The sequence below is a fragment of the Maniola hyperantus genome, chromosome 3 (genome assembly GCF_902806685.2).
Source record: "Maniola hyperantus chromosome 3, iAphHyp1.2, whole genome shotgun sequence".
Classification (NCBI taxonomy): domain Eukaryota; kingdom Metazoa; phylum Arthropoda; class Insecta; order Lepidoptera; family Nymphalidae; genus Maniola; species Maniola hyperantus.
The window spans coordinates 4,272,173-4,291,299 of record NC_048538.1 but is presented as its reverse complement, the minus strand read 5'-3'; the positions used below and the strand labels follow the sequence as shown (position 1 = coordinate 4,291,299).

The 19,127-nt window shown below is 37.4% G+C and overlaps 1 protein-coding gene across 1 annotated transcript; it reads left to right on the top strand.

Moving 5' to 3' along the window:
- The first annotated feature begins 9,699 nt into the window (after positions 1 to 9,699).
- On the top strand, positions 9,700 to 11,733 carry LOC117995673 (mitochondrial translation release factor in rescue). The gene is made up of 3 exons (XM_034983667.2): positions 9,700 to 9,842; positions 10,771 to 11,022; positions 11,446 to 11,733. The coding sequence occupies exons 2-3, from the start codon at positions 10,812 to 10,814 to the stop codon at positions 11,664 to 11,666; spliced, it is 432 nt and encodes a 143-aa protein (XP_034839558.1). The 5' UTR covers positions 9,700 to 9,842; positions 10,771 to 10,811; the 3' UTR covers positions 11,667 to 11,733.
- Positions 11,734 to 19,127: the final 7,394 nt, after the last annotated feature.

Genomic DNA, 19,127 nt, shown 5'->3' with positions numbered 1-19,127 from the left:
AGAAAAACAAGATGGCGGCCGACCTGACTTTTGTAACTTTTTTGTTTTCCAACCGATTTTGTTACAACTTGCAACTATTGAAGATATTAGTAAACATGTTTTAGAAAAAGTGTAAAAAATTGGAAAAACAAGATGGCGGCCGAGATTTTCAAAAAATTTCCTCCTGTAAAATTTTGTATGAAACTTTTTTTTTTCAATCACGGTTTCATATAGAAGACAAAGATTCCTTTAGGGCAACATATGGAGGGAGCTGATGATTGAGGATTTCGGAGACGGGTGAAGGGCACGCTCAAGGTATTGAAGATAGGTGGGAGGTGCTCGACCAAATGTCATTCGAAACCTCATCCAATTGCCAAAAATTTGAAAAAAAATTTAAAATTCCGAAAAAAAGATGGCCGCCATACAAATTTCATCGGCGTCCATCTCGGAGGGTACGAAAGATGGAAGAGTGGTTTCTTGGCAAAAGATGATCAGGATTCAAAGGTCTATTCGATGACTTGAAAAAAAATTCAAAATGGCGGATTTTTTTTTTTCATACAAAAATTTTTATTATTCAAAATGGCGATTATAGACCTCGAGAGCTGCTTTAGCAGCTCGAGCAGCGAGCAAAATACTAGTTATACTATATATAGCTCAATTACCACTGACTGACTGACTCATTGACATAATTGTTCTCCTAGAAAGAGACAGAAAATGATATAATAATGTATGGGAGATATGTTCAGAAGTGGGATTCGAGTAGGGAAAAATTATGACATTTCAGAAAAACAAGATGGCGGCCGACCTGACTTTTGTAACTTTTTTGTTTTTCAACCGATTTTGTTTAAACTTGCAGTTATTTTAGATGTTAGCAAACGATTTTTAGAAAAAGTGAAAAAAATTGGAAAAACAAGATGGCGGCCGAGATTATCAAAAAATTTCCTCCTGTAAAATTTTGTATGAAACTTTTTTTTTTCACTTATGGTTTCATATAGAAGACAAAGATTCTTTTAGGGTAACATATGGAGGGAGCTGATGATTGAGGATTTCGGAGACGGGTGAAGGGCACGCTTTAGGTATCGAAGATAGGTGGGAGGTGCTCGACCAAATGTCATTCGAAACCTCATCCAATTGCCAAAAATTGGAAAAAAAATTTAAAATTCCGAAAAAAAGATGGCCGCCATACAAATTTCATCGGCGTCCATCTCGGAGGGTATGAAAGATGGAAGAGTAGTTTCTTGGCAAGAGATGATCAGGATCCGAAGGTCTACTCGATGACTTGAAAAAAAATTCAAAATGGCGGAATTTATTTTTTCATACAAAATTTTTTATTATTAAAAATGGCCATTATAGACCTCGAGAGCTGCTTTAGCAGCTCGAGCAGCGAGCAAAATACTAGTTATTATATAAAAATGAATCGTTGAATGTGTTGCTGATCGCAAATCTCGAGAACAGCTGCACCGATTTCGCTAATTCTTTTTGATAATATTCCTTGAAGTACGGGGATGGTTCTTATGGAGAGAAAAATTTAAAAAATGTCCTAAAAAAGAATCGACTGTAGGCGGTGCGAAGTTCGTCGGGGCAGCTAGTAACATAATAATTATATTATCCTAATCCTAATTCCTAATCTAAATATATAAAAGAAAAAGGTGACTGACTGACTGACTGACTGACTGACTGACTGACTGACTGACTGACTGACTGACTGACTGATCTATCAACGCACAGCTCAAACTACTGGACGGATCGTGCTGAAATTTGGCATGCAGATAGCTATTATGACGCAGGCATCCACTAAGAAGAGATTTTTGAAAATTCAACTCTGGAGGGGGTGAAATAGGGGTTCGAAATTTTGTGTAGCCCACGCGGACGAAGTCGTGGGCATTTGCTAGTATCTAAATAATATCAACTTACAAACACAGTGTCAAACTTTCAGAAGCTGGCTCTAAATGGTACGGTGTGATAGCATCATAATCTAATTCAATTCGATTTTTTGCTTTGTCGTTTCCTTGCCAAAGAAAATCCCGTGATCCACTAAAATAGAAGTATAATATATAAGTATTTATTAAAAATAAATAAATGTCATCATCAAATTCACCATCCTGGAGAACCTTGAAAACGACACTCGCGTCTATTTTTTATAAAAAGTGCTGGCCCGCCATCTTAGATTAAAAAATTAATGTCATTATCAAAACCAGCATCCTGGAAACCCTGAAAACGACACCCATTTCTATTTTTTGTGAAAAGTGCATGTCTGCTATTTTGGATTTGAAAATAAATGTCATTATCAAATTCAGCATCCCGGAAAAGTACATATTCAGTCAAATAAAATTCCCGTCGAGTCACATTGTTACTCACGTCGGGTGTGACGCACGGGAATAACCCCGAAAAAGTAATGGCATTATCATCACAAGATAATATTATGGTTTGGAAAGATTCTGATGAATTTTAATAGATCTCCTCTTTGCAAAGGATTTGCTTTTGCGAGAAGCTTTTGCGAGTCTAAACCGTTTCTTTTTCCTCTTCCGCCAATCCATTTTTGTTTCTGTTACACGAAAACTCAAGTATATAATTAAATTGTCTAAGCACACAATATGACCTACATACTTATATTTGTAACTAGATGATACACGCGACTTCGTCCGCGAGGATATAGTGGTTTTTTAATCCCGCGAGAACTCTTTCAAAAGCGATCACTATTTCAAATTTCAGCCAAATCCGTCTTGTACTTTTTGCGTGAAAGGGTAACAAACCTATACACACACACGCAGATACAAAATTTCGCCTTTATAATATAAGTGTGATTTGACAACCCTGACTTTCGGAATTCGGATAAAGTCCAAATTATATTTTATTACTAGTTGATGCCCGCAACTTCGTCCGCGTGGAATTAGGTTTTTAAAAATCCCGTGGGAACTCTTTGATTTTCCGGGATAAAAAGTAGCCTATGTGTTAATTTAGGGTATACCCTAAATTAACACTTTTATCTATCTCCATTCCCAATTTCATCCAAAACCGTTCAGCCGTTTTTGTGTGATTGAGTAACAAACATCCAAACATCCAAACATCCACACACACACATCACTACACCTATTATAAATGTGAAAGTGTGTTTGTTTGTTGGTTCGTTGGTTTGTCCTTCAATCACGTCGCAACAGAGCAACGGATCGAAGTGATTTTTTGCATGGGTATGGTTGACCTGGAGAGTGACATAGGCTACTTTTTATCCCGGAAAATCAAAGAGTTTCCACGGGATTTTTAAAAATCTAATTCCACGCGTACGAAGTCGCGGGCATCACCTCATCATCATCATGATCAACCCATCGCCGGCTCACTACAGAGCAGGGGTCTCCTCTCAGAGTGAGAAGGGTTTTGGCCATAGTCTACCACGCTGGCCATGTGCGGATTGGTAGAATTCACACACCTTTGAGAACATTATGGAGGCATAACTCGGCATGCAGGTTTCCTCACGATGTTTTCCTTTACCGTTAAAGCAAGTGATATTTAATTAATTAAAACGCGTATAACTCCGAAAAGTTAAAAATATATTGATTATGCACTGTCATAATTTTAACTTCTCTAAATTTAGTTCTCAGCGACTCTCGTGGTCCCATACTATATGGCTCGAACAGCCCTTTTCTGCAGCACAAAAATAGAATTTATATCAGCAGCATTACCCCATAATAATTCCGTGGTGCCATCTGAATCAGGGTTTCTACTGAAAACCAGCGCTGTATGTTTTTGTACTTGTGCAAGACAATATGCATTTATGCTGAGTAGGGACCTTTTTTTTTGGGTTGTGCCACACATGACACACTTTATTCCGGCGCTTCTTCTACTTGAGGTTTTTTGACTTTATTACTCAAGTATAAGAGGCGCTGGGATAACCTAACCAGTTGGTAACTGGTAATGTGTGGTACAGCTTTAAAAAATAAACGTTTTTTCTTTTCTTTCTTTTTCTTTTCTAATAATATGCCATATGACCTAATGCTGTGAAAGTAACTAAAATATACTAGTCTCGCCGTTTCTATGTCTGTCAACTGGCGAATCTTTTTTACCGCATATGCAGCAGAACTGTCTGTTCGATACGTTATTTATATGAGAGCACCATTGAAGTTTCGCATCTAACGTTATTTCCAGAAAAATAGCGGTATCCACTAAATCTTATTTATCATAAAAGTAGCCTATGTCCTTCCCCGGGATGCAAGCTATTTTTGTACCAAATTTCATCAAAATTGGTTAAATGGATGAGCTGTGAAAAGCTAGCAGACAGACAGACGGACAGATAGACAGATACACTTTCGCATTTATAATATTAGTATGTATAAAAATAAATAAAATCGGTTTTTGATGTACAAGTAAGGTCCTTTTATATGATATCACACTTGGTTTACTAATCTTACTTGAAAGTTGAAAATACTAACTATTCGTTAATGAACACATTTTTATTTATTTTTCGTGATGTAACCACAAATTCATTGTTTTCAGATTTTTCCCCTTACGTGTGTTATAACTGTTATAAGATCTACCTACCTGCCAAATTTTATCATTCTAGGTCAGTGGGAAGTACCCTACAGGTTTCTTGACAGACACACTGACAGACTGACAGATAGACAGACAGACAGACAACAAACTGATCCTATAAGGGTTCCCTTTTCCTTTTGAGGTACGGAATCCTAATGATCTCTCTTTTTGCACTGCATTTAATCTGAATCCAAGAATTCCCGATCCGAAATAGCCGTAAGCAAGACTGTATCGTCACTTACCACCAGGTGAGATTGTAGTCAAGGGCTAACTTGTATCTGAATAAATAAATAAAAAAGTACTATTTGTACGAAGCGTTGCGTACTTTATTTGTAAGACGGACAGACAGACAGACAACAAACTGATCCTATAAGGGTTCCTTTTTCCTTTTGAGGTACGGAATCCTAATGATCTCTCTTTTTGCACTGCATTTAACCTGAATCCAAGAATTTCCGATCCGAAATAGTCGTAAGCAAGACTGTATCGTCACCTACCACCAGGTGAGATTGCAGTCAAGGGCTAACTTGTATCTGAATCAATATTATTATTATTATTTTATTACTTATAATAAAACTGTAACAGGTGAAATTCTGTACATTGAAGATATTTTGAAATTTTTTTTTCGAGGGCACTCTATAATCGATACTGAACCCAAAACTGGAATTTTTTTCATTTTTGTCTGTCTGTCTGTCTGTCTGTCTGTATCACGGCCGCGCATCACGCTGAAACTACTGAATGGATTCCAATGAAACTTGGTACGATTTGACGTCATACTATGAGGATATAGGATATAGGATACTTTTTATCCCGAAATTCAGCATGGTTCCCTTAGGAGAGGGGTTGAAAGTTAAAATGTATACTGAGCTGTAATTCATTAACGCGTAGTCCGATTTCATTCATTCTTTTTTGTTAGAAACCATACATGTTAAAACTTCAAGTTCCAACTTCTCAACCATCATCATAATAATGACGGGTAGCTTTTGTACTTTTGGATTTCAATCAGCTGTTTTAGGAATAGTTGATGTTGAATTGATATTAAAGGTACGCTTAGAATAAACTATCTCTGGTTTAGGTACCAAGCAACGACTTCATAATTCAACTCGATATCCCAACTCTTCAACCCTGATGATGCAGGGTATTTATTGCACTCCTAAGCCACTGTTGATTGTGAGATAATATTGTAGATGCCAAACATATATACCATTATTGAACTTTAAGTTCCAACTCTTCAATACTGATGCTGCAGGGTACTGCACTCCTATTCTATGGGTTTTAGGAACTGTTGTTGGTGAATTAATATTGTACCATTTACTATTGTACCAAACCACGACTACATGGTTGAACTCCGTTCACAAAAATCCACGCACTCCATCGAAATCCTATTCTATTCCAAACTTATTCGCCAGCGTGACAGGAGTGGAGAAGGCGGATAGGGACGTGTGAGGGGTGCAACGGATCAACGTGATTTTTTCCATCATCATCAGCCTGCGGTCGTCCACTGTTGGACATAGGCTTTCCCTAAAGAGCGCCACCACACCCGGTCCTCAGCCTTCCTCACCTAGCCACTTCCCGCCAGCCTCTGTATATCGTCGGTCCATCGTGCTGGAAGGCGTCCCACACTACGCTTACTTATACCTACGCGGTCTCCACTCAAGAACTTTCCGGCTCCAACGGCCATCACCTCTACGACAGGCATGACCTGCCTTCTTTTATCCTAGAAAATAAAAGAGTTCCCACGGGCTTTGGAAACCTACATCCACGCGGACGAAGTCGCGGGCGTCAGCTAGTAAATAAATAAAAAAGTACCATTTGTACGAAGCGTTGCGTACTTTATTTGTAAGACGGACAGACAGACAGACAGACAGATAGACGGACAGACAGACAGACGGACAGACCGACAGACGAACAGACGGACAGACGGACGGGCAGACGGACCGATGGACGGACCGACAGACGCATGGACGGACGGACGGACTGACGGACGGACGGACGGACAGACGGGCGGACGGACGGACGGACAGACGGACGGACGGACAGACGGACCGACAGACAGACAGACAGAGGGTTCCGTTTTTTCCTTCTGAGGTACGGAACCCTAAAAATACAAAGAAATACCACCAGGTAGGTACCTACCTACCTATATTATTATACATATACAGGTACCTTTTTAGGGTTCCGTACTTTATAAGGAAAAAAGGGACCCTTAGGATCACTTCGTTGTCTGTCTGTCTGTCCGTCTCTCCGTCTGTGTCGTATCTGTCACACAAACCTATAGGATACTTCCCGTTGACCCAGAATCATGAAATTTAGTAGGTACGTAGGTCTTAGAGCACAAGTAAAGGAATAAATCCGAAAACCATAGATTTGTGATTACAACTTACAAAAAAAAAATTAAAGTGTGTTAATGAAAAAATAATTAGTATTTTCAATTTTCAATGTATAATAAGTATACCAAGTGGGGTATTATATGAAAGGGCTTTACTGTATTGTGTGTATTCTAAAACACATTTTTATTTATTTTTATGCATAATAGTTTTTGATTTATGGAGCAAAATGTCAAAAAAATACCTGAGTAGGGAACCCTTGGTGCGCGAGCAACTCGCACTTGGCCGGTTTTTTAAAATTAGATAAAATAAATAACTAAACAAAGTTACTTACCTATTGTACTAGGACCACACGAGTAGATATCCCTACTAGGACCTCAACAACAAAGTCAGGTCAATAAACCAATGAATAAAATTGGTGTCCAAATTTCAAATTCCAGAGGTCAATGTACAAAATGCAATAAGTATTTGAAGGACTTATTGACTCTGCTCTGCTCAATCTTCTACACATTTGCATAGCCACTGAATAAAAATTAATTTTATAAAATCATTACGACTTTTGTTTTTGAAAACATATTAATAACAACAGTTGTCGTCATAGAAACCACAATATTACACGCGCAGCCGCGCGCCGCTGGGCTGGCCCTTCCCTCCGCCACCCGCGCGGTGTCTAATGTTTTGGGGTGAGAAGCATGATGATTTTAGCCGAAATCTAGCGCTTGAAAAGGGTTGAACAGTAGTTTGGGAAAAGTATTTTTGAGAAAAAACTACTGAATTTAGGTTTGCAAAGTAAAGTTATTTCAACTAATGAATAAATAAACTACGTGTAATGATAAATTGTTTTAGGATTTTCATATCCCTAATCTTATTTATTTACGCCCAAAGTTGTCATAGATTTAGTGTTAAAATAGGAATCTTTTGAGGCTCGTAACTTTTAAATCAATATTTTTTTCAATGTTTTAGATATCATTGAACCTAGATAATGACGAGATAAATCGATATAATTCTTAGTTTTGTGCGTACAATATCGAATATTGTTGTATTTTCCCTCCTACGTTTGTATGAAGAAAGCACCGAACTGAGCTGCCTTAAGGAAATAGGTCCAGTTCAAAAATTACAAATAAATAATTGTAACTTTTTTTATATTTTTAATTCAAAAGACTTCAGACTAGAGTCCGTTTTATGTGTTTAAAGTAAATATTATTGAAATTACGGTGCTATAATGGTGCTATATCTTAACTATTAAGGTGATCATGTGTTAAAAAATGTTTTAAATGAGAAAACTGCTTTGTTTCTGAACATAATATCTCACCATGATACGGGGCATGGGGAACACAGAGTACTTTTTACATATGGAAAATGGGGAAGCCCCTGACCCACTGACCTACCAGTGCTAACACAAGTACGCTGGACCTGAGATTGCTGACCTGTTTTCGAAGCAACTTGATTTTCCCTATTTTAGCGTTGCAGTGGGTTGTGAGCGCACTCAGAATAAAGAACTTCATAATTAGGTACTAAGTAGGTACTTCTTAATTCCATGCTCAACTAAATAGAGTACCTAACTAATGACACGAAGTTTTTGACCATTTGAAGACAAAGTGTCAATTTTAATTCCTGGGGTGCTTTATGTACCTTGAAGAAGGCACTAAGAAGATCGCCCGGTAGAAATCCAATTTTCTGAGTATTGTTGGTTTATAATATTATTCGAATGCTTATCAAAATCATAACTGGTCAGTGAATGTAACTACATCATCAGAAGCAGAACTTCAAATCGGCACAACAAATCTGTCATTTGTACGAGATGATGCCCGCGACTTCGTCCACGTGTTTTTGGGTTTTTAAAAATCTATTGGATTTTCGGGGATAAAAAGTAGTCTTTCCCTAGGATGTAAGTTGTAACTAAACTAGCTAACGCTGTACCAAATTTCATCATAATCGGTTAAACTGTTGGGCTGCGAAAAGCTAGCAGACAGACAGACACACTTTCGCATTATTTTATAATATTGGTATGGATATGGATTATCTCTTCCAGCGTACCTTTAAAAAGTAGAAGTCAGTGCGATGAAGGCACAATAAGGAAGTTTCAGGGCACTGTTCGATAAAATTTTCATAGATGGCGCTTAAATACTAACACCACTAAAAACGAAAAATAATAGTTACCTGTATATCACCGACCAGAAATAAAATATGCTTTAGGTCAACTCAATCCTTACGTTTCTTCCCCGATGCAAAATTAATTAATTTCTTCTATTGTAGTTTACTTCAGATTTTGTGGCGAAGAAACATAAGGAAAACAGCAGTGCACGCTAGCTGTTACTATCTATGTCATTGATTGACACGATCTAAACAAAGCAAAGATCATATTATAGATAGGTACCTATTATTTTTAGTTTTTAGTGGTGTTAGTGTGGTGTTAGTATTTAAGCGCCATCTATGAAAATGTTATCGAACGTTGGCCAGAAACTTCATAGAGAAACTATAATAGCGATTAGCTATCATTATTGATAATGTCAGTGTCAGTTTGGATTTGACATAGAGATTTGACATGTAACACTGTCGAATTACTGTGCACTTCTTCAACATGAAATGCGTTTTTCCCGCTCTCTCGCTACAGCTCTCGCCTCTCATATATATTTCTCGCTCGCTTGTATTGTGACGTCATGGACTTTATATGCGCACACAAATTCAACCGTGTTATAAAATTGAAAAATTGTTTGTCTGCTTTTGTAATTTTTAATTTTTTCCTACTTCCTAGATTCCAAGTTCGATGACTGATGTATGGATGTACCTACAATCCAGTATATATAATGTACTCTGTGCCTACAATTGTAATGTTTGAAGAAAATTAAAATGTCTGTTTCAAGAGCAGAGGTGCTTAAACTATACAAGGATTTGTTAATGTACTCAAAAACATTGAAATTGACCGACGTTGCCTATTACAAAAGGAGAATTTCCAGTGAATTCAAACGAAACAAAACTTTGGACACGCCGGAGGATATCAGTTACGCTTTTAAGGTAGGTATAAATCCACCCCGCTGGCCAAGTATGGTTTGGCAGACTTCATGCACTTTTGAGAACATTATGGAAAACTCAGGCAGGTTTTTTAGGATGTTCCTTTACCATTAAATTATTAGAGGTATAAGAGAGGAGAGGTTAGAGATGTATGCCCAGGTGCGAACCCTAGATCTCCCGCAAAGGAGGCTGCAGTCTTAACTACTAAGTTATCACAGATATTCTTTATTGACTAGATTATATAACATCCTATGATTGATCATATAATCAAAGCCATTGGAGTAAGTATTTTAATAATATCTGTTCTTAGAAAACTCATCTTATTTAGCTACCACGGAGAGCCCTATATTTAATCATAACTTTAAAAAAGAGAAAATCATAGTCAAAGAATATTTGGATAATATAAAGGGGTAAAAGAATAGATTTTAGGCTCAAAAGGAAAGTTAGAGTCTAGTCATATTATATATTATTTATATAGGAAGGTTAAAGAAGAGAGATACCAAGAATGATACACTGACAAGATCACATCTCTTATAAATACATTTTTATAAGAGACTAGGTGATGCCTGCGACTTCATCGACGTAAGTTTCGGTTTTTAAAAATCCTGTGGGAACTCTTTAATTTTCTTAAATGCAAGCTATCTCTGTACTAAATTTCGTCAAAATCTGTTAAAGGGATAGACCGTGAAAATCTAGCAGACAGACAGACAGACACACTATCGCATTTATAATATTTGTATGGATGAGAAGGCATATACAACACATTCACACATTACGCTTGTGTAGAAGTCTCTGTATGTCTATGTATAATAGAATATTCATGTCATTCAAAATTTCATGTCTCTTGGACCAGCATTTTAGGCTGTGCGTTGATATATAAGTCAGTCAGGACTTTGAATTTTATATATAAAGACCTTTTTTCTATTTTCAGAAGGGAGAAGCTGTAATCAAACGAGGGTCTATAGTTTAAAGATGATATGCATACAGTCTCTTCATAGAATCCAAAGAAGTGTAATACCAATTCTAAGCACTCAAACAGCACCGAAACACACTGTAGATTATTCTAGATTGCCTAAAATTAATGAGTGTGATTTGGCTGAGCAGTTTGTAAGAGGCAGCGGGCCAGGGGGGTCAGCAGTTAATAAGAATGCCAACTGTGTAGTACTTACACATGTTCCTACAGGTTAGGTTTCTTCAACATCTTATGCTGTACCAATCTATGATAGCCGCTATATACATAGCTAGTAGCTACAGTACTCGGCCGAAAGTAATGTACATCAGGTTTAAAGACATTTATTTCTCAACTAGCTGATGCCCGCGACTTCGTCCGCGAGGATTTAGGTTTTATAAATCTTGTGGGAATTTTTTGATTTTCCGGGATAAAAAGTAGCATGTCACTCTCCAGGTCTTTAACTATATCTACCCATGCAAAATAGCTGTTTAGTGAAAATAATTATGCATCATATCAAGATTTTTAATAAAATATGAAAAAATCTATGAAGATAGGCTAAATATGCAATTGCAATGCCATTATTGCTTAATATAAACGTTTCTCTAGTAATGGGAAACATATTATATACTGAAACACGTTTGTTTTTATTTAAAGGTGCAGTTATAAAATGCCACATAAGTAGATGCCAAGATGAGAACAGGAAATTGGCACGAGAAAGGTTAAGATCTAAATTGGATGAAATGTTGAATGGCGAAAACAGCGTGGCAGCGCAAATGAAGAGAATAGAAGAACAAAAATTCAAGAAGTCAGAGTATAAAAGGAAGAAAAAGGCACTACTTAAAGAGGAATGGAAAAAGCGTGAAGGATTGACTTAGTTTTGTTAATAGTTTCATATAGGTAGTTAGTAGTTGCAAATTGCAATATATTTTTATATACTACTTACCTCGGTTTTAATTTATTTTCCACAACTAAATTTTAGAGTATTTACATCCTCTTCCTACCAATGTAATATGAAAAGGACAGACACAGTTTGACTGTCAAACACAACCTCGCGATTTTAGCTGCGAGTCGTGAGCCTATTATGTAGCGTGCATTAAAAAGTGTCTTTAAAAAGCTTCATGTTCCGTCCTTTTATAGCAAAGTTAAAAAGAAAGACATGCAGATACTCTAAATTTAGTTTAGAGAAAACAAGAGAATCAACGCCAGTAGGTAGGTATTGTAGGTTACCATAGATAATACAAATAATAGGTAATAATTTAGATACTCCTAGACCACGGATTTGCGACAGCACGCTTAGAAAATTGGTTTAAGGCTGATCCATACTTGCGCACAACCCGCCTCATCAGTATCCTTATTATAAATGCGAAAGTGTGTTTGTTTGTTGGTTTGTCCTTCAATCACGTCGCAACGGTGCAACGGATTGACGTGATTTTTTGCATGGGTATAGATAAAGACCTGGAGAGTGACATAGGCTAATTTTTCTCCCGGAAAATCAAAGAGTTCCTACGGGATTTTTAAAAAACCTAATTCCACGCGGGCGAAGTCGCGGGCATCAGCTAGTAAGCACATAAATGTGAAAGAACGTGTTCACGAGTGGTTTGCGAGCGCGCTTCGTGCGCAGGTTGTACCTAATTGGTACCTACGTTGTCAATAAAAAGAGTTGACTAACAGTGTACAAAGGAAAAAAAAATCCGAAAAATAATAGGAATCCTCGACGTCATTCACCTACAAAAAAATTCGGCGAAAACGGTTTTATGGTGCCGAATCTTTCAAGAAACCTGATAGTCTTTGTTTGATCTCCCAAAAGGATCAATGTTAGATACCTACATAGGATTATAGATAAGAATTATATTGGCAAGGTAGTTAGGTAAGTATTGGTATTAGCTTGCACGGTGCACCCCACTCACTGGTGTGGACGCGAAGCCTCCCTGTAGGTATTACCTATAAAAACGGCCATTTTCACCCGTTACGCTCATTCTTCTCTTGACAACCGTTTTGTGTGGAAGTTGAATACATAAAAATCTTGAATATTAACTACTTCAGTGTTTTTTTAACTGTTGCGACCAAGTTTTGGGTTCGAGTTAAGTACCGACCTATCTAGTAAAGTTAGGAAGGATCTGTTAATCTTCTGCTATGGATCCTACACAAAGGTTTATTGCGAATCTTCAGTTTACGTTACAAGCAATCGAGACGTACTCTGCACATCGGCCTGATATCTTTGCGGCCTTACTAGAGTACGGTAATGCAGTCAAAGATGGATGGACTCCTGAGGAGTTTAAAGAATATCAATTCGAACTACTACCCCGAATCAAAGACTTGAGGAGGCGCAAAAACGCTGCCCGAAGGGCCAAAGATAAATACCCGACCGCCGAAAATAAGAGGATTCTCTGGAAATTGACAAGGGAGGTAAAGGAAAGCATTGCTGAATTTCGTGAGGAAAATGACAAATTCAACGCGGCAATGCTCAAAAAATTCGAAGAATCAAGAAGTAATCGTCCTTCTTAGCAAAGTTTTGGTTTTGCAGACGCTAGTTTCGACGATCGCCGCCACAGGCTGAAAGATCAAGGACTTATTATTACGTCGTTGGGGAAGTGTCCTCCCGAGTCGTGACACATCTGCGCCAGGGTGCCGTAGATTGTTATTGTACGAAAGATTATGATTTTTTACTTTAGTTATAGGTACTTAATTTTATTTTGCTGTAAATAACTGTGTATCTAGTTTTTAGTCTTATGTAAGCCATCTTAAGTAAGTACCTATTTGTTTGTTAATTGTTTTTTTTGTAAGAATCACTATGAAAAATACACTTTTGTCTTGAATTTGATGAATTTTTGTTTAATTAGGGAAAATCCCTCGCAAATCACCACCATATCTGTGGCTACCATAGATGCAGTAGCAAATAGCAATAGGTATTAGTCATAGATTAATTACCAATTGGTCTCGCTCCGCTGTATTAGTGGTATTCTCAGGTGGTATTAGTGCAATTTGGTCAGCAGCTAGCAGTGTCCAAAGAATTTACAAGTACTACTACGTAGTACAACTATTCCTATGTCGATGGCAGTGTCCAAATCACAGATTAATAGGGATACTAAAATTAAAATGTCAGGTAATGAACATTGAATGAACATGAACAAGGTTTTTAAGGCGACTCAGAAGTATTATTACGAAAACTTTCAAAGATACGGAATAGCCTCTGTCAATATCAAGTATTTGAATACAGGCTGGGAACTTAAGTAGGTAGGTAGGTAGAGTATGATTTGTATGTATGTACTTATAGGGGGTAATCTCCGGAACCAATAGGCTACTTGACACTTTTTTAAAGTTGGTCTTAAATGGTTAATATTTGTGCTATTATATCAAAAAAATTAACACTATATTTTTTTGCGCCCTAAAAACCGTAAAACTTTCATTTAAAAATATATTTTTCTTAGACAGGTGAAAACACTGTCGGCCATGTTTGGCCGATAGATTATCTGTGCTCTGACGTCATGCATTTGTAAACAACAGCATAACCTCCCAAAGTTTAATAAACATGACTTCTATACTAGTGTACGTGAAAAATATAGTAACTTTCGTTATTGTATCATCCGAGAATGTAAAAAACGCATCGATAAAGACCACAGGAAAGTTGTGGATTAGAGTGCCCAGTGAAATAAATATACGTAACACGCGAAGACTTGCTTAAAGGGATCCTATATGACTAACGACTTCAACCCAAATTTATTTTGCAAAGATCACTTTGTTGTAATAACTTATTCAATTTATAAAGAGAAAACGATATTTTTTTACGTTTACTATGAGTTTTTAGAAATATATAAAAACTAGCTTATGCTCGTGACTTCGCCCGCGTGGACTTCATAAATTTCAGACCTCCATTTAACCCACTCAGGGGTGGAATTTCAAAAAATCCTTTCCTAGTGGATACCTTCTCTTTACCTACAAAGAACACACCCACCAAATTTCATGTATCTAGGACCAGCTGTTTAGATGTTTAGGCTGTGCGTTGATATATAAGTTAGTCAGGACTCTAAATTTTATATATATGGATACTACGTTAGTCCCCGCGTGACATAGGGATGACATTTCTTTGTTTACATATTTAATGACGTCACATCATGGCTGACAGCGTTTTCTGCGTTTCAAATAAAAATAAAAACTGTATTTTTTAAAATTGGATTTATATATCCATCCTGCGTTTTTAATAATTGTTATTGATATATTTCGTTGTCTTAAGCAAAATACTATAATAAATAATCATTTATTGGACGAAATTAGATATGAGTCAAGTAGCCTCTGATAGATAAGCTACACTATCCCCGAGTGCTAGGTAGGTATAGTATAGTATATAATACCTATATAAAAGGAAAAGGTGACTGGCTGTCTAACTGACTGACTGATCTATCAACGCACGGCTCAAACTACTGGACGATCGGTCTGAAATTTGGCATGCAGATAGCTTTTATGACTCTATGGCTAAATGGCTTTTATAGAAAGGATTTTTGAAAATTTAACCCCTAAGGCGGTGAAAGCTGTGCTAGCCTAGTGGTTAGAACGTCCGCCTTCTAGTTAGAGGTCGGAGGTTCGATCCCGAGCACGCACCTCTAACTTTTCGAAGTTATGTGCGTTTAAGCAAGCAAGCAAGTGATATTTGAGTACCTAATTAAATATCACTTGTTTAACGGTGAAGAAAAACATCGTGAAGAAACCTGCATGCCTGAGAGTTCTCCATAATGTTCTCAAAGATGTGTGAAGTCTACCAATCCGCACATGGCCAGCGTGGTACACTGGCCAAAATCTTTCTCACTCTGAGAGGAGACCTGTGTTCTGTAGTGAGTCGGCGATGGGTTGATCATGAAGGGGGTGAAATAGGGGTTTGAAATTTGTGTAGTCCACGCGGACGAAGTCGCGAGCATAAGCTAGTAAGTACTCTATAAATTATATTACGCGAATGAAGTCGTGGACAATCCCTAGTCTTTTATATCATTAGAAAATAATAATAGTCTGGGCACACGTGTTATTGTTTCAGTCATGTAAATAGATTTCTAGGTATAGCGATTAGCACATGCCTTATACCTACTCTGTACATATTTCTACTAGCAGTTGCCCGCGACTTCGTCCGCGTAAAATTTCTGGTTGCAAAAGGCTTCACTTGCCTACTCACTCAGTCTCACCTTAATGTACGGAACCCTGAATACCTAAATACCGATTTTCATTTCTCTGACTTCAATATCATAGGACTTTTCATAAACCTTTCAACCCCCATTTCATCCCCTTTTAGGAGTGGATTTTCGCGAAATCTTTTCTTAGCAGATAGGTACTTACTTACCTACCCCCTAAAAAGAACCTACCTTCCCGAGTTAGCAATAATTAAAACTTTCCATTACAAACTTTCATCCCTTATTTTACCACCCGTTGCAAACTAAGAGCTAAGCTAAGTTTGTTGCACAGCTAACGCAGTTTTTCATACAGTCGTGTATGCAGACTGCAAACTAAGCTATGTGAGCTGACTAAAATATGCGAAACTAGGTTAGTTTATCTATTTTCATGAATGTAAGGCTGTATTTTCATGTATGTATATTTCTTTGGCTTTGATATTACATTTACCTTGTACACAGGCCTGAATTGTCGAACGACGCCGACGAACGGGGCGAACTTCTCAGAAATCTTTTGTTTTTCGTTTTTCTAGAGATAAGTAAATATATAGTACTCAAATATCCTTCAGAGTTCAGATAGAGATAAGAGGCTATCCCTACTAACTCATGCAGAAGCACTAGGTACCAACTTTAGTTAAGGACCGCAAATACACATTCTACTCTTGACAACCGTTCTGTACGGACGTTTAGTATCTCTGTTGTCGTTCATATTTACTGCGTTTTTAGTGCATTGACTGTGTTGTAATCAGAAAATACCCTGTACTAACGGAACGGACGTAAGAAGCTAGGCGGAAAAGGACTCGCCAGGGCAAATATCAGTAAAGCTCGATTCATCTTGAACTATGGATCATACACAACAGTTGATTTCAAATCTGACGGCAGCGTTAGAAGCAGTCAAGAGCTTTTCCTTGCATCGGCCTGATTTGCTCGCGGCCATGCTTAAACAAAAGGCTGCTTCTCGCTCTGCCTCACAGGACGGGCCACCAGCTGATGACGTGGGCACAGATGGGTCATCTTCATCCGTCGAAGGGCCTAAAGAATACCATTTTGATCTGCCACCTCGTATCAGAGATTTGATAAGGCGTAAAAACGCTGCCCGAAGAGTTAAAAATAAATATCCGACCGCTGAAAACAAGAGGATCCTCTGGCAACTGACAGAAGAAGTAAAATACAGTGTTGCAGAGTTTCGCGAAGAAAACAGACTTTTCGAAGCGGATATGTTAAAAAAGTTCCAATCGAATAGTGGTCGTCGTTCTTAGCCAAGTTCTAAATCTAAAGCTAGTAGCTTCACTGGACTCTCGAAGATGGCTGACAAGTGACTTATTAATTAGCGCAAGCATCTACGCCAGGTGTAACTAAAGGTGCCATGGATCGTTACTGTGCGAAAGGTTACGATACTGGGCTTTAGTCAGGTAGGTACCTAATTACTTAGGTACCTAAGTTAATTTATATTGTTTACATTGTAATTATAGTAAATCTCTTTGTTTGTTATAACTACTTTTCTCGTTATAAATTCCATCTCATTCTCGTTCCCATTTGTCTTATTCAAAGAGACAAGGAGTTATGAGAAAAATACCTACTTGTAGATACAAACGGTCCGAGATTAATTTGTAGTAGGTACCTAAGTAAGCCATTGTGTAAATTTTGATATAAAATCTGTAGTTTAAAAAACAAGTGTATTTTGTCATTGTATGTAGGTATAGTCTATGTAGGTATCTACCTATATACCATCTATTTCTATATTTTGTCTAATATTTTTTGAATTTATGTAATTTTTAAGTTTTAGTATTCATATGTAGGTACCATCCTATGTAAATGACTTGTAAAATAAAGTTTTCCCTGAATTCGATAACCTTGTTTTGGTAAGATTTCCCTCAAAACTACAATAATTTAGACCTAGATAGTAGGTACCTACCCAAGTAGGTAGGATAGGGTTAAATAATACCTAGGTACTTAGATACCTACCTACTACACGATTAATTAATTATTATTAATATTATTATCTTACAATATCGAGTCGAGTTTCGACTGGAATCTGAAGGCTAGATCGTCTAAACCTTGAAGTTTCAAGCGGCTTTCCATGTAATTGTATTGAGGGTCGAAATAACCCTTTCCCACAGTTTTAGTCAAAATACCCAAGTAAATTCTCATGAATAATTTACAACCCGGTTGAGCCCAGTTTTGGATGTCAGCCTTTATTATCACGTGACTTTCAATGTAAATCCTCCAGATTAGTGAAAACTAATTCCTCCTGATTTTACTTAAGGTAAAAATACCTACATTATTATCTAGGAAATTTATAATAATTTCATTATACCTATTATTTAGATTGATAAACAAACCTTCGTAGTACGCAGATACTCAATCCGAAACAACCGGCCAAGTGCGAGTCATGCTCGCGCAATGAGGGTTCCGTACTACAGTCGTATTTTGCCGACATTTTGCACGATAATTCAAAAACTATGATGCATCAAAACCTGTTTTAGAATGTACAGGTGAAGACCTTTCATATGATACCCCACTTGATATAAGTAGTCACTCACTTCGAAAGTTGAAAATGCTAATTATTAGTTCATAACCACAATTTAATTTTTTTGTGTGATTTAACCCTAAATTCACGGTTTTCAGATTTTTCCCCAAATGTCTGCTAAAAGATCTACATACCTGCCAAATTTCATGATTCTAGGTCAACGAGAAGTACCCTGTAGGTTTCTTGACAGGCAGACAGACAGACAGACAGACAACAAAGTGATCTTATAAGGGTTCCGTTTTTCCTTTTGAGGTACGGAACCCTAAAAAGCATGCTGGATAGCTAAGTAGTAGGTACTATAGTCGACGCATTTTAAAGTGAGTCGTCGAGTTATCTGTCTGTTTCGCCCGCACTTTCCTACGACCTGTGAGTGCGAGTGAAACAGACTCAGGCCCTGATAACATTTAACTCACACGTACCTACTGTATATTTACATCAGAATGCCAGATTTCGCGGCACTATTTTATTGTTAAAAGTTGTCCTATTGTTAGGCGGAGTAAATAGACCAATTGTTTGCAGTACTGAATTTCAATCAACTTTGCTATCCAACTTTCCTCATTTCTCGACTCGACTGCCGTAGGTAGGTACAATGTTACATCGTTTGCTTTGCTGTAGCATTTACTATTTAAACTGCATTTGGATTCAGGCGCTGCTTT